The sequence below is a fragment of the Neltuma alba genome, unplaced genomic scaffold (genome assembly GCF_004799145.2).
Source record: "Neltuma alba isolate B1F8T4 unplaced genomic scaffold, ASM479914v2 tig00008314_pilon, whole genome shotgun sequence".
NCBI classification, from domain to species: domain Eukaryota; kingdom Viridiplantae; phylum Streptophyta; class Magnoliopsida; order Fabales; family Fabaceae; genus Neltuma; species Neltuma alba.
The window spans coordinates 27,606-45,000 of record NW_021634989.1 but is presented as its reverse complement, the minus strand read 5'-3'; the positions used below and the strand labels follow the sequence as shown (position 1 = coordinate 45,000).

At 32.5% G+C, this 17,395-nt stretch overlaps 1 protein-coding gene across 2 annotated transcripts; it reads right to left on the bottom strand.

The window, feature by feature from the left end:
- Positions 1–3,005: 3,005 nt before the first annotated feature.
- LOC114753933 (auxin response factor 3) lies at positions 3,006–11,869 on the bottom strand. Of its 2 annotated transcripts, none has more exons than XM_028942636.1 (12): positions 11,694–11,869; positions 11,222–11,568; positions 10,864–10,920; positions 10,180–10,362; positions 9,891–9,975; positions 9,720–9,810; positions 9,480–9,644; positions 8,379–8,498; positions 8,225–8,300; positions 6,169–6,328; positions 4,930–5,864; positions 3,006–3,320 (listed from the first exon to the last, which is right to left on the bottom strand). In XM_028942636.1, the coding sequence occupies exons 2-12, from the start codon at positions 11,531–11,533 to the stop codon at positions 3,303–3,305; spliced, it is 2,202 nt and encodes a 733-aa protein (XP_028798469.1). In that variant the 5' UTR covers positions 11,534–11,568; positions 11,694–11,869; the 3' UTR covers positions 3,006–3,302. The 2 variants fall into 2 exon arrangements, with proteins under 2 accessions (XP_028798469.1, XP_028798470.1); XM_028942637.1 differs by having other exon boundaries at positions 4,948–5,864; positions 11,694–11,866.
- Positions 11,870–17,395: the final 5,526 nt, after the last annotated feature.

Genomic DNA, 17,395 nt, shown 5'->3' with positions numbered 1-17,395 from the left:
ATGACCCCACCAAGGTCAGGGACAATCACCCAAAGTCTTTTTTTTTTTTTTTTTAACCAGAATCACCCAGAGTCTAGATTAGCTGCTTCTAGATAGATTTTATTTATCATAGACAACCTAGAATCCCATTACAATGTTACTGATAGTGAAATTTTCTTCTAATTTTTAAAAAGTAGAAATTATAAATATCTTACAGTAACAAAAGTATCCCTGTGTCCTTTTTTATTAAAAAAAAACTTTAGACTAAATCATGTAGATCAAGAAATTAGTTAAAATTAATTAAAGACAATAAATATATAAAAATTAAATTTTGTTCCTCCAAAATACCCTTATTTATGGAGAAAAAAATTATTAAAAAAATAATTATGAAAAAAAAAGTATGATGGAGAGAGATTATATTAAAATATAATTTATTATCTAGAAAATGATATTTTGGGAAACAGAAATTAAATGTATTAACTATTAAAACAAATCTCTAATAGGAGTAAAACAGAAAATTTACGACAAAAATTTAAGACTTATAAATGTTGTTTATATTTAGAGACAAAGACAATAATGATTGTTGCTTATAAAAAAAAATAACGGAGGGGATATTTAATATTGATTTTACTATGATATTAATTACAACAACAAAAAAGTTTCCTTGTGTGTATGTGTCTGTATATTCTAATATCTTTCACAGGATGTGAAGTAAATTGAAAATAAATTTCAATCATGGTATGTGTGTATATATAATAGAAAATAAAACTCTAGCATTTAATCCTCTTAATTTAATTTTCAATTTCATTATTTCTTTGTCATATTAATTATATTGGCATTTCTTGATGTGCAAGTAAATAACTTGGCCCTTTAAAAAAAAAAAAAAGTATAATATAATAATGGGATAACAACAACCACGTCTCCCACGTATTGAACAAGATCTATTTTGTCCCTCAACAAAAATTCCAAATAAATAAAGGAGGTTCCATTCTCATCTAATACATAGAAAGTTGGGCAAAGAATTTGACTTTGAAGGTTGATTTTGATTAATATATTCCATATTATAAACGTGCATGTTATATTACATATGTGTGTGTTACGTCATTTAATTAAAGGGTTCATGACGCACCAAATGATAAATCGAAAGACTTTATACTACTTCTTGTTTTTAATATAAGATCTTTTTTAATTTTTATTTTAATCCTAAATATAATACAACAATTCACTTTGTTTCTCATATTTATGTATTTTATTTCAAGGTAATTTTTCTAATAATGATAATTCTAGCTAATACATTTAATTATCAAGGATATTTTAGGAAAAGCAACACCTATTTATTACAAATAATTAACTTAACTTATTTTTTAATCTATTCAAATTAGTCCGTTAGCTCTTATATTTAGGACCAGAGGCAGTATTATATTGGTATTATTGGAAAATTACACACCTTTTTTATTGGAAAATGTTTTATGTATTAATTCAAAGACCTTATAAAAATGTTTGCAAGATTCCATTATCTTGGAATGTTAACGAAGTATTAATTATTTTTTTAACTATTACACTCTTCATTATTTGTGTTTGTGGAGTAATTATACTCTAATCCTTATTACAAGAATATTCTAACTAATTTACATGTATTAATAAAAACATTAAAGGGTCTTACAAAAAAAATATAGACATATATGGAAAAATAAATATAGTTGATACTTATTTGACACTATTAAAGGGTGTTATAAAAAGGACTAAAATTTCTTCTAGAAAGGTCCACATAATATGGATAAGAGGGAGCATGTATTTTAGAGACCATCTAATAATAAGTCAAGGGGTATTTTAATTAGTTGAGCATATTATATAAAGCAAAAATTGTAGGTCAATTTTGATATTCAAAATTTAATTTATGCTTGACTTTTCACATTTTAAAAATATGGGCATACTTTTTCTTTTTGTTTTTTTTCCTTTTTGATAATGCATGGGCTTATTTTTCTAGTCTCAACACTTGTTAAGCTTTGTTCACACAAAAAGAGGGGGGGGGGGGGAACACTCGTCAAGGTTAGTCCATTTCTAAGATTGAACAACAATATATGTCAGCATTCCAAGAGAGTATTACCCAGCTTGAGTGCTTGACCACACAAAAAGGGGATTAAGCAATTTTTCAGGAATGAATCTTGTTAAAAAGTAAATAAATTTACAAAACAAAAAAATTAAATAGCATGATGAATGCTTATAATAACCATCAATTATATATTATATATCTAAAAGTTGGATATCGTGAAGCAATATTTGAATAGCGCTCAGTAGGTCTCTTCTTACGTTGTTTTTCAAATTCTAATTGAAAATAATTTGCTTTTATTAACTCATAACATATATTCTTAATATGTACATAGCGATACATTCAAAGCTAAAAAAATAAATTGCTTTTTAAAAAGTATGGGAGTAATAAATTTTGAAATAAAATAGGAAAAGTCCCTGATGTCAATAACTAATTAAAGACCCATGAATTGGTAAATCGAACTACTTAATTTACCACATCATCTTCCCTCAAACATCTTTTAACATTTTCACACTCTCTCTTATTAATTCACCACATCATTATGATAACATTGACAGCATAAAAGTAGTATGAACAGAATATAAGGAGAACAACTATTGATTGAAAAAAAAAAAAGTTCAAGGATCCAATTGAAAAAACACAACTGTAAGGATCCTATTCACATAGCGCACACATGGACAAGAGAGCAGCTCACAAAATTGCTCATTAAGTAGGTAGGTTGGTCATGACCCTGTGATCCAATATAGCTTGTGATTGTAGTTTTCTCTCTAGAGTTACGACTAACCTCAATTCAAATATTGCCTATAATAGCATTTACAAATTATTTATCAATAAGATTTTCACACTGTCAATAAAATTAGAGTTCTCACTCAATGGAGGGATAGAGGCTAAGTACGATACCAATTGAACCAACTTTAATTTGAAAGAGTATTTTCTCATCTGGCCTTATCTAAACCGTTTCAAATTCTGGTTGAAATACTAGTCAAACTATGATTGGTACATATCAGATGAAGATAAAGATGCTTCATATTTCAGGGATCGTCTAAAAGTTCACATAAGAAGTGTATGCCTCAGATTAATATTTCATACAAGTAGTTTGGTTTGGACCTTAACAGCTTAGATAAATCCTGGGAATATAGAAAACAAATATAGGTTTTTTCCCTTGGCAAAATACTGAGTTTTTATGCAATTCTATTACTTTATCATCTATCCACATTCTCTTGCTAGCCTTCATGCCAGCATCATTCTGCAAACATGCTTCATTAGACTCTAGTCAATACCGAAGCACTCCCTGCAAACAAATAAGAAATTATAAGAGTCAAACATGAGTCTAAAACTATTAAGAAGAAACTCAGTATAATGCATGAGAAGAACTTGGAAGATGAACGAGGGTTATTCACTGAACCAGTTGGCCAAGCAAACCCGGTCTTGGTCCATTCAGGCCAGGTTTAGAAACCAGGTTGGGCCAGAAATAAGCTACAAAATGTAGCTTGTGGTGTTCCTTGGGTTAGGGTTGACCCCACCCATGAATACCCTTCCGAAGATCCAATCATGCAGCACTATGCTGAAGTAATACAGTACTAGTAGTGCTTAAATTGAGCAACCTGATAACAAAACTATTAAAAGGAAATTCATCTTCAAAGACTAAAAATTGAAGAACTTGTAATACAAATTTGTGAACAACCGATTTATCTCTAAAGATCAAAAGACGTTAATTTTCCTCGAATAAATAACAATACCCCAATTATCTTCTTCTAGAAAGTTACGTCTTATGCTTCTTAAAATTGCAAGAGACTACCAGGATTGTTACTTACAAACTCTTTAGTTTCTAAGCACCTTGCTTCTTAGCTCAGCTATGAAAGGTATGATTCTATTGCCAAAAGAAAAAAGAAGGGTACAATTTAATCTTCCTTAAATTGGAATAAATTTGAGATTATTATATTTGACCACTAGGTTATATGCTTCATCATCTTTCCCTACTCTCATCATTAAAAACCGCTTAGGCGTCCATGTTACAAGAAACTTACAGGACTATTAGTGGAACTTACAGCATTTCTTCCCAACTCTCAACATTAAAAGGGTTACCACCAAGTGTAGGACATAGGAGGGTAAGGGAAAAAAGGGGGAGGAGGGAGTGGGGAAGACAAAAAGAGAAACTGGGGGAGAAGTAAACAAGCAAATAACAAGAAATTCTTATTATTGCTACTATCAGACTTTAGGTATTAATCATCTTGCATCACTTAGCATGAAGATGTTATAGCCCAAACTTCCTCAAGTTACAGGGATTTTTGAGATCATTACATAAGATTTTAGTTCTCTTACCATATGGGCATGTTTTTGGTTGCCAGAAAGGGCATTTGTTGTTCATTCAAGGGCAAAATCACGGCCTTCAGTCCTCAAGAATAATTTAAATTTTCAGTCATTCATAGTAAATTTTATCAAGTTTTTGTCCTCGAATGTAATTTTTCCCTATATAAAAACTAAATCCATGTTCTGTACTTATATTAAACCACAACATGGCATCACACTCAATCAAACTTGAAAGATCACTAATAACTCTACAAATGAAATTGATGATAAGCACTAACTGGCATGTGCTATCTACAACCAACATTACATCATTCATTTGGTTAACTGCTCATTGTTTTCTCCAAATTTACGCTCTTCTTTTTCCTTCTTTTTTGGATACAAAAGGAAAGAACCAGCTCGAAAGAGAAAAAAGGCCCAAAGGATTAGTTCCCAGGGCCAGCCTCCAGCGCCACAATGGGCTCAATCCTATCTGAAGGATATCTAAAAACAAAAAGAATGGAGCAAATTCATTCTCTTAATTGCAGTTCAAATGATCATTTTTATGAAGACTAGATAAGTTCCTCAGTATCATGTAAAATAGCATCTCTTACAGGATTTAGGTTGCTTACTTTGGTACAGTTGCTTCCAGCCGCCTTGTTCCTGAGTGAAGGCCCTAGCTGAAGTTCATCCCCAACATGTCTTAGAAAGGAAGGTCCGGAATTTAATTGACAGGTGATTGTAGAGGAGCGTGCTTCTTCATGGGCAATATGATTTTCCTTGGTTAATGAAAAACCGAAGAGTCTACAGCTACTTTTACATGAAGAAGCCAACTCTCGGCTACCTGTCAGTGGCAAAATAGAATCATCTGAACTTGCCGTGACCAGATGATTATGAAAATTCGACGTGGCAAAAGAATTCATTCCTTCCTGAACTTGCCCACAGGAACCAGGCTCATAAGATGGGGATTGCGCTAATTTTCTAGCATTCACTTCAGAAACATACGAACCTCGGTGGTGCATTTTTCTTTCCATCTCTTGATTACTTTTATTCCCATAATCAAGGTTGGAAACTGGATTGGCTGCTTGCTGGAACATCAGAACAGATGATGGGGATGAAACTGGCCCAGATGGATGCATATGGGAAGAATTGTCCAGCATCTGGGTAGACCATTGATTTCTGGAGCCCAGCAATTGACAACCATCAAAGATTCCAAAGCCGCCAGTTCTATGAGCCTCATTGACAGACAAGGCTCTGTATGGTTGGCTTGGAAGTATTTCTTGACCTTGCAAGACCTTCTGGAATCGTGAGGATTCACTAAAGCCTATGCCATGGCATGAAATGTCAGAACTCACTTGTGGGGCCCTGACATTGTTTCCTGTTGCTACAATTCTGGAACAGTTTGATCCAGGGTAGCACCTGCTTTCAGATAATTGGTGACTCTGGGCACTGATACCAACATATGGGGTATTAACGCCCAATATTTCTTGACCTTGCAAGACCTTCTGGAACCTCAATGATTCCCCAAAGTCTGATCCTCCAATCCTATCTGTAGAATAAAGTATTTTTAGACCTGACACTGAGTGAGGTAGGAGAAGAAATAACAGAACCAACTCCAGAAAAAATATTAGAACCAAACAGTATTCATAATAAATCCGATAAGGATCCTCTCAGTTTCAAGTGAAAAAGTTATATTGAAAAAATTAAAACAATTCCATTGATTTGAACAGTCTAAATTTATTAAGAAAGATTATAATATGATTAATAAAAAAAGAAATTTAGACCATTCAGATCAACAGAACAGTAAATTTTGGTTCAAAGCATAGTCATCCGCCTTAATTGGAGAGACTTACTCAGGACTGGTAATTCAGCCTTTTCTGAAGGCAGACCAATCCTGTTCCTCTTAAAACTAGCTGCCACGGAAGCATTGGAAGTGGGAACAGAACTAGATGGCTCAATCTCCCAAGGGGAAACCCTATTATGCCTAGGGGCTTCAATGTCATCCCACCTGACCTGCAAAGATAAGAAGATCATGACTGTCATCAATTATAATAACAAAACGAATGAAATCATGTTACAATCAGATATCATAATATTAACAGGCAAAAGAAAAAAGAAAACGAGTTAAAGAGCAGTTTTGCTCCGAAAGTATATCCAAAGGGTTCATGGGAACCCTAGAAGACATCGTACAGCAATATAGCACAAAATCTTTCAAAACCGGTGTAATATTGCCCTTTCTTAGCAATTAACATTAAGCTAACTGTTAGTGCAGGCCAAGAGACATTTTTTGACCTGACATTGACCACTAAAAAAAAGACAACATTGATTGGTTTTGAAATATTATGCGCTAAATTGCACCACAATTTTCTTTAGGGTGCCCATATCTCCCCTAGATATACTTCCAAAGCAAAAACACACTTTAACCCAAAGGAAAATGGTCTATGGTTGAAGTAACTTCAAATGCAACAAATCATCAGGAAGCAGTTTGCAGGAAATTCCAAATCAAATATGCGACTATTTTTCTAACACACGAACTCAAGCAAAACCTAATTTGTGTTCAAAACATCCAGAAGATGATAAACCCCTCATGATGGACAGGTGACAAATGTCATATCTGTAGCCTCTTAATCGCAGAAGAATTATTTAAAAAAAAAAAAAAAGAAGCCAACACTTGGCAATTAGATGAAGCCCAAAAACAGGTTTATCAGTGGCACTCTCTAGGTTGCTTTGGAATGGCAAACTTGTACATTTTTAATGAATTCTGTGTTCCCTGGGATCTTTTATTTATATAAGAATGTTATCAAATTCATTTCATTTTTCAAATTAACATGAACGACGTATTTCCTAGGATAAGAACTTGAAGTTATCTGAGCCACATTTTATGTAATCAAGTATAATTTTATTTTCAGCCACCAACATGAGTGCTTGTGAAACTGGCAATCAAATCTATCTGCTTTACATAAAAAATTATTAAAAAAAAAAAAGCCAACTCAATATTCACATGATTTGTGGAAACAAATATACGAATAATGTTTTAATATTGGCCTGCTCTGGCCAAAAAAAAAAGAAGGAAATAAGGTATGCTATATTGAAAGGGAGAGTAGGAAAAAGCAGTGCAATCTGGGAATTATTAAAAAATACTCAAATTTGAAGGAAGGAAAAACCATAAGAGAAGCATCCATTTTAAATTAACTGAATAAAAAAAAAATGAACAACAAAGGACCCTGTATTTGCTTAGAGATTCAAACAAATGACAACAAAAATAACAGCCGGCACTAAACCAGAGAACTTTTTACAGTATTGAGGCCAATCAGAACATGTGAGCACTACTTCCTTATAGTATTGCCCTCTTCCGCAAGAACTATATGTTTAAATAGTAGTAACTATTGTATGCAGAGACTAAGCAGCCTTGAATTTTTAGCCACAACTACCAAAATGAGTCTGGATACTGGTTTTTTTCAGTTAGCATGAAATTTAGATAGGCATGAGCATATTGGCCAGAAACTGCCTCAACAAGTCCACCCTAAGATTACTCATAAGATCAGTCCTTTATTCAAACGTGAGCACTATCCTCATTAGTGTCAAATGTCAAGAACTGCATTTGATGTGATACAGGAGAAAACAGCAGGAAAATCCACACAAATTTGGATGTTTAATTCTTCAACGATGGAAATAATATAGTCTTTTTACAGCCTAAGGTGTTCACCTTACAACACATGCAGACAATCATCTCCTAACTTGCCATCTAACGCATACTTTTTTGGTACTGACAATTTAACCCTCCCTTATAGGAGAGGGGCCCACACACGAACACCCCCCCCCCCAGTTTTTTTCTTAGAGGTATAGAACCCACACCTATCTATAAAATGCATATATAAAGATGAAGTAAAAAAGCTTCTGGTGACATACCACCAGGCATTTCCATTTTGATCCAGGCCATTTAATAGGATCCACATCACTCATTCCAACAATTAATCCAGTGCACCTGCCACCAAAAGTAATTTGAGTAAGAATTTGTTTGGAGACCAATTATTTAAGTGCCACCAGCACAATCAAGAAAAACCTTCTCTCTGTAGTTTCATCAGTTTCAACACGCATCCTGAACCTCATTCCAACCAAATATGAATGATCAAGGCTTTTCAAGAATTTGTGACGGGGTATTATGAATCCTGATGAGCTAACCCTACAACGGAAAGGGAAATATATGAAAGACGATAATAATCAGAAAGCATCTCAACAAAGGAAAAATAAAGGAAGGAAAAAATCTTAGGATTAGATGAAACCATGGAAAACTTAACCAAGACGGTAGATCATAGATGTAATTGTAGCATCACTGGTAATGAAACATTCTTTTAGTATGTAAGAGTTCAGCTGACATGACAAACCCAAGACCCAATACTCCAAGCACACTTGAGCAACTTATAGTCATCAAAAACCCATTGGCTGTTAAGTGACCGAGTAAAATCAGGAAAAAGCAGCAACCAATATTAAATTGATTGCACTGCAGGGTTGTTTATGGGGCTATTATACGTTGAAAGTAGCAAGGTAAAACGTTCAAGCAAAAGGCTGTTGTGCCTAGAAATCTAAATAACAGAAAACATGCTGAAAGAAGGAAGGGAAATAAATTGGAACTTCAAGGGAAAGTTAGTGTAAGCATCCGGAGCAACTGTAGTGTGATTAAAACATGTAAGTAATGACAAAAAGTGTCCACTAAACTAGATCAAAATATGGGCAAAACCCTCTTGGCCCAAAAAAATATAACCTGCGCACAATATTATAAATAGTAAAAACAAGCAGAGCTAAGGAGTTAGAAGCACTATTGAGGTGCGATGTACTTTTCCTAACCCATTTAAACAAACCTCTTCTCTAAACTAGAGGAGAAATGCTAAAAAGAGGCCAAGCAACGGGCCCTATCTGCATAGAGAAAAATGCAAATAACCTCTTCAACTTTGAGCCAATTGCTAACGCTCCCCTCCACTGGGGTTGTTAGTCACCTAAAGTTGAAGGAGGATATTAATTTCTCCCTCTTTTGTATAAAGGAAATATCATCCTAAATCATCAAGTTAAATCAACATTGCACTCGGCAATTACACTTCATAACGGACAGATTTCCTCTAACCTCTAACTAACAGTAGAGAAAACTATGAGACAAGAGGGAAAATACCTGGGATTATAATACACGTTAAAGGCACATTTTGTGGATAAAGCATTAACCACATCCATCAGAGTGCTAGGATTCAACTGATGAGCAGATGGAACTGATAAAGTACCACCACTTTTCAATTGAGCAGCCCTACGAATTCCCAATCTCAGTTCTCCATCCTCGCCCCTACCCAAAAATTTATATGGTTAGTCCTGATTGGGAATAAATGCTAATGCGGGCTTCAAATTGAAGTCTTCATACCTAAGAAACAACACAGCATCTCCAGATACAAGCTTCTTCTTGTTTACAAATGCACTCCATCCAGTGGTGAGCAAATGCCTCCTTGGTTGACCTGTCCATAGGATAGAGAGTAAAGATACAAATACGAAGAGTCAAGTGGTATTCTAGTACACTGAAGACAAGTTGCCATACCTCGGTAAATATGTCGGAACCTCCATTCCAGGCCATGCAGATCCTTTGCCACAAGCTCCTGTGAAGGTCTCTGTTGGTTGTAATCCTAAAGGAACAATTTGTTCAATACGATATATCATTATAACTGCAGATTTTCAAATTGGATAAAGCCACCACACTTCAAAGAGCTTATAAAAATTAACTTCAACTAAAACAAAATTGCAAAACATATAGACCATGACCAAAGGAGCAATTGAACTGGGTGACACTGACTAGAGAGAGCACTGGATGCAACATAATCCATAGTTACCAGGGGAGGGAAGCAATCTTCAGCAGCTCGGCGAGGCACAGAAAACCCACCATGAGTGCTAGTATCGGAAGCTGTCAGAGTCTTGCAGAACATGTGGGGTGTCGTGGACTTCACCACAGCAACAGCATCCTCCTCTTCGACATAAGCATCAAGTTCTCCTTCTGGCAGTTTTCGTTCCACTTGCTAAGAACAAAGGGCAAGTTCATGCAAAATAAAAGCAATTCTAATAAGTCTCCTAAGGCTAGCTCAGCCTGCTCAGGCAGTAAGAATGGATGGTATATGGGCAGAGATTAAGCTTCAAACCTTCCTCCTCTTCAGGTAGCCAAAGGAAAAAAAAGTTGTAATTCAACTAAAGGTACTCTAATCAATGTGCAACTCTTCAATTTACCATATTACATTTATTAGTAATGTCTAGGTTTGTCCTTTCCTTTTTCACTGAGGCTATGTTAAAAGGACAAGTATAGCATTGGGGGGGGGGGGGATGAATCTATGTGCATATTAAGTATTTTGAGCTCTCAGTTTCCAGAAATATGAAACTCGGCTAAATGTAACAACTTCATTATATAGGCGAGTTTAGCGAACTTTATTTCCTAGAACCACGAATGCAAGATCGAAGGGTTGAAATTTGTTTCCTTTTTCAGTACTTTCTCCGACACAACACCAAACTAAAACAATAAACCTCACCTCATTCTCAGGAACCAACGAGACGTGGCAATACACTTCATCGCTCCCTTCCTCGGCCTGCCAAGAAAACGCTTATATATGTCATGTAATAGACCAACATTTGGCCATCACTCACCATTCACGAAGAAGGAAGGGAAAATAGCAGAATACACATAAAATTTTCCCACTGATCATACACAATAATAGGCAAATATAACATAATAGGTCTCAAATACATATCTCCAATCAATTTTCTCAGCAAGCAAACAGAACCCCAATAAAGGAAAACTAGAAAAGGGAAGAAAAAAATATCCAAACCCGACCAACTAGGGACATAAATCACTTTTTTCCTACCGAAAATCAGGAAGAGAATGCTTACATGGAGCTTAACATCAAGTACGCGACAGAAAACATGAGATGGGAAATTGATATTACAGGCCTCGACCGCAAAATCCTGAAGCTGCTGTTCCAAGTGGCCCTGTGGGAAGTACACAACAACACTTCCTTTCTTGGGCAACGAGATCATTGGACCCGCACATGCGTGCCATAGCTCCAAGCACACAGCGTTAGAAGAAGGGGCCAAAGCAGTAGTTACAACACCAGAGTGAGAGGACGAAGACGAAGCCGCCGAGGAAAGAGACGACGGCGTTTCATCGTCCTCCGTAGTATTGAGATCGATCAAACCCCCCATAAGAACCAAGCCCTTGCTACACAATGTTAGCGAATCTACCAACAATAACCACAGGAAGAAGAAGCTGTTCAGTGGTTGTACAGTGGGCGTGAATGAGAGAAACAGAAGAAGAAGAAGAAGTGAAAAAGATTGAAGGAGTGATGAGTGGTTTCATCGATACCTGCATTTTTCAGAGGGCGTGGGAGACGAAAGGCCCTGGCATTGCTAAAAGAAGGTGTGACCCAACACTCGGAAAAAGAAAGAGAGACCCCTCCTTCTTCTGTACCCGCTGAGCAATCACTCTCTGCTATTTTTAACTTTGTTTCTTTTGGAGATCACTTTTCTTTTACCTTTTTGAATGAAAGAGGAGGGACTGTGAAACTGTGAGAGAGTGAGAGCTTCAATCATGTGTGTGGGGTGCAATGAATTCTCTTGGGGAACATGAAATCCAGCTTTCGTTGGGATTAAAGATTGGGGTTTTGTTTAAAGATGGGGTTTTTACTATTTTCTCACCTTTTGAATTTGTTTTTTTTGTTTGTGTGCAGCCTGAGGCTGCTGCAGTGACTGCCAATCCTGCGACTGGTGGGTGACTGGCTGTGATGTGTGGTCGAGACTCAGATATAAAAGTGAGGTGTTAAGACCAGCGATACTTTGATCCAGAATATGACGGATATATTCTCACACCTCACTTTTTTTTTTTGGGGGGATAAATATAGATTTTTTTTTAATTAAAAGCAATCTGATCTAAAAAAGTGTTTGGCTAACTTCAAAAATACTTTTTGAAAGTATTTTTTTGCAAATCGATATAAATCTCTCTATATATTTACTTCGCATACCATAAAAATACTTTTAGACCTATGGTTTTGATCTTATCTAAACACCTCCTAAGACACTATTCGGTATTAAATACAATAGTCTTCTCAAATGTTACATGAAATTGTAGATAACTAATATATTCTTCTTTATGGGAGGAAGCAGCAACTAATCTATTTTTGTGAATAGTTAAAGTATTTATTTGATCATTTAACTATATGTAAAGTTTCAGTCTGGTCCCTTAATTTTAAAAAGTATACTTTTAATCTTTTAATTTTAAAATTATTAGTTTTAAATGATGATTTTTTGAAACAATCATGGTTGTTTTGAAAATTAAACTTAATATATTAGTATTTAGTAATATTTTATCAACATTTAAGAGCTCAATATCATTATTTTTTATTAATGGTTTTAGGGTTAAAGAATTAAAAATTTACTTTTTATAAAGTTAAGGGACCAAAATAAATCCTTATGTAAAATTAAAAGACTAAAAATATATTTTAGCCTTCTGTGAATGTTTAAAAAATTATTGTTAATAGTTAATATGTTAAAGATGGCTATTTTTAGAAAGAAAAAAAGTAAAAGGCAACATGGTAAAAACACAATATTCACAAATTCCAAAATTAGTCCCCTTGAACCAATTTAAGAATTGTTGAATTCAGTGAACTAATTTGAAACTTGAGTATTTTAAAAGAAATTTTCACATACATACATATGTATGTGTGGCTTCTTTTGGGGTTAAATTCCAATGAAATGTAAAAACTTAATAATAATAATAATAATTAGGGGAGAATGATTGGTCTCCAACAAAATTATTATAATTAGACTCACGTAGAACGTCAGTGCGGTAGAAACCGTTCTTATTAATGTGTGCTGAATGGAATAAACTTAATTGGAAGGAAGATTATGGACTTTTTCCGGCGGAAACATGCCTTAGCTTTTCAATTTTTTTTTGGTTAGTCAAATTCTAATAAAAAGTAATAAAAATGAAAAATATAGACGATGTAAGATAATCATCATAAAGATATCCTTAAAAGTTAAAATGTCTAGTCTGTTTTGTCCCCTTCTACCTCAAATTGTCTCCTTCTTACCCTGTGGAGAAGGCTGATGAAGGATTTTGGTAGTTTCATGAGACAGATGGCAACAAAATTTGGGCTTCCACTAGTTGGGGTAAAATAGTAGACAGAAAAAGTTAAACTTTTTTGGTTGAACGGAAGAATTCTTATTAATTAATTTGCTAAAATTTTTAATTTTATCATTGTAGTACAAATTGTATTATAAAGTAATCTTATGTCTAGGATTAGATATAGTAAATAAAAAGGTAATTTATTGAACTGGCCCAAAAAAATTCTACTTCACTAGTATTGATGGGTTGTGGGTATATATATCTCTTTAAAATCATAAAATAAAAATCAACTAAAAGAATAATTTTTGTCTGCAATACTAAAAATACCATATTTATATAAAAATAATTATAATTTTTTAAAATTATTAAAAAAAAAAACAAGCAGTTGATTATGGACTTTTTAAAACCATACTTTGTGTTCAATAATTTAAACCAAGTTAAATTCAAGTTTTATATCCTAACTCAGGTTGACCAGTTAGACCAATAAATCAATGAACCAATTCTTTGATGATTGGATCAAGAGTTTTAGATGGGGTTGATCAAGTTCAATTTTGTTGAATTATGCGTAATTCATACATAAATGTTTTATTTACTTTAGATTAATTCCTTTTTTATTTAAATATTATTCTAATTATGGATTTGATTTTAAGTTAATCCTATTTAAACCACTACCTACTAGATCATTGTTACAACCGACTGATTCACCATTCTGATTTTTAATACTCCTCTGGTCTTTAATGTAGGATTTAATTTTTGAGTTGGTTTTGGTCCTAAATATAAGACCCATTTATTATATTTATCAATTTTTTCTAAATTACCTCTATGGATACTCCCTCAGCCATAATCAAATACAATAGGAAGATGAGTTATTAAAAAAGATGATTATGGTATTTTAGAAAAAATGTGTCACTTTTCTTATAATTAACTAATTTACCTAACTTTTTTAATCTAATCAGATTAGTCAAATAGGTCTTATATTAAGGACTGAAAAAGTACTTGCTCGTATTCTAGCCAATGTTAACATTAAAAGAATTTATCGTATCAAGAAAAACACTAAAAGAATTTATTATTAAGTGTTCAATAAAATCAAAATCATTTTATAATACAAAATTTCAATACATTAGTAATAGTTCTCTTAAATCATATTATTTTCCATTTTCCCCAAAAACTCTACAGTTATTCAGTTCAATTTTATTAAGTTTTTCTATTTAATTTTAAAAAACTAAACTCAACTTTTCGCTGATTAATTTTTTGTTAGAAAAATTAATGTTTATTAATATAATAGTAATTTTAACTATTCAGTATCATATTTTCGTGGTGACATTTAATTTTAATTTATTTTGCCTTCTTGTTATATTAATAATAATAATAATTTACTATGACCAATTAATTTCTTAGAAGAATTAAAATTTAAATTTTCGTAAAATGAAATAAATATTTAAATTTTAACTATATTATAGATTTCAACATAAAACATTAGATTATGGGTCATATAATCCATGTATATAACTTAATGATTACAAACTAGTCTTTTCTATTATTTTTTATTGATAAGAATGCATCTTTAATCTTTTATTTTCATATCAGATTTATTTTGATCCCTTGATTTCATAAAATATATTTTCACTCCTCTAATCTTAATATTATTAACAAAAAAAATGCTAAAATCAAAATTTTAAATGTTAATAAAGCATTTTTAAATACTAATATATTAATGATTGATACAAAAAAGTATTACTTGATACTAACCGTGTTAGACTTAATAAACTAAAAATACTTTATAAAATTAAGATATCATATTAAAATTTCATATAAAGTTAGATGATGGCTTTTGATACTTTTTAATTATATCATGAAGAGGTTTGAATCTTAATTATTAATTATAGTTAGTCCTCTTCTCTCTCCCAAGCAATCAACGGATTGAATCCTGCAATAATTATTGCAATTTGCATTATGGTAAATAAGGATTTACTTGAATATGGTAATTGAGAATGGGGAACAAGCAGTGATCAATTGAGAATGAAATTATACTTTATGAGGGAAAAATGATCAAATAATGTTGAGCCTTAGGTGGGTAGGGAACCCCAATTTATTTTCATACTTGGAATTGGTTTTTGGTGATTAATACTGACAATTAACCAAAAGAAATAAGACAAGTGAATCTGCAAAAAAGGATATAATTACAAAGTCTGTGTGGTCTTTTCACTTTACAAACTGCCAATTACTTTCCCTACCCACCGAACCCCATTTTTTGGACTTTGCCATTAGGGGGTCCTTTCACAATAATTACCTGTTTTTTTGGACAAGAACCTGTGACTAACCCATTCATTGTGCCTGAACAATTAGGGAGGTGGCTAATTACTTTTCTTTTTTTTAAAAAAAAAAATCAGATTTAGTTACTCAAAGCTTATGAAATTGATAGTTAATACGTTTCAAAATAGAAAATTTATTAGAGTTTTATGTCACTGCCAACTCATCCAAATTTGAGTATTTATTATCTAAAACAACAGTTTTGAGTTTAAAATTTTTGAGACTAATAATTTTATATTTGGAGAGTTATAAATGAAAAATATTTTTTATTTGAAATTCTCCATCTCCTAAAATAAAAAATTTACATTAAATATAAAAATAAAGTTAATTTAGATGATCAAGTTTTTGATGCTCATCATTTGTTGAGCACCCAAACTCATTGCTAAACTAGCGAGGAAAAATTATCAATTGGAAGTGAGCCAAGTGAGAAAGGACTAATGTTTTTAAATAAAATTGAGACGTTGAACCTTGCAATGAATAAAAAATCACGCTGGAAAAAAAAAAAAAGACTGCCTTTAATTTAACTTCTGTGATATTTTAAATCTGACTTGATAGTGTTAGTTCGATTATAAATGTACAACTTATATAACTAAATTTTAAAAATTAAAAAAAATAGTTAAGTAAGTTATTTATCAGAAACATGCACTATTTTTTCTTTTAAAAAAAATTAGGTCAAATTCTTTATATCTATAATTATGTGTCTTTTTTTATTAATATAGATTTATAATTAAATACTATTAAATACTAATATTTCAAAAATATGATACATAGTCATGTATGATTGGAGAACTTAACATAATAAATATAAATAATTTGATGTAAGTATTATTCTTTTTTAAAGCACCCTTTTAATCATTTGCATTAAAAACTATCTATATCTAAAATCTTCTTAATAAGAGTAGTTAATAGGGAAAATAAATTATAATTTTGGAAGACAATCAAAATAGATCTATTCACGAGCTCTTATATATAAGATCAGAAAAATACTAGATACCGTGTGTATTTAAAAAAGGGAGATTTTATTATCAAAATTGGAGGTCTTAATTGTCAATTCCACAATTAGTTAGATGCTCTTGGTCTCGATGATAAAGTATTCGCCCATTTTGCAGATGCAGAGCTACATTATTTGCTTTAAATATTTCACTTGTTTGTTAACCATTAATGTCCATGTCCAACCCACCTATAACAAAAATCTTCACAGCCGCATCTTAGGCTAACCTTTAATGATTTTATATAACCTAGGAATGTATAGGTTTCTACTCTTGGCAGCAAAAAGAAAAGGAAAAAACTGGGAATATGATTACCACTATCTTAAATTTTCTATCAAAATTTATTTAATAATTATTTAGAATCAATATTATTAATAACTGAAAAAGAACTTAATAAATTATTACTTTTTATTTTGGGGGAAATCTAACGTCCAAATTTGTCAAAGGCCCAAATAATCCGTACATGGCCCAATCCATCAAAATGATATGTCCTTTCTCTGGCCTTCAAGGAAAAAAGAAAGATATTTAGTTTTCATTGCCTAGTGGCTTAAATAGAATTTGATGTAATAATATGGTCACCTTGTAATATTTTAGTAGAGTTAACGTGGGTAAATATTTTTTAAGGATTTTTATTATAGAATTTTT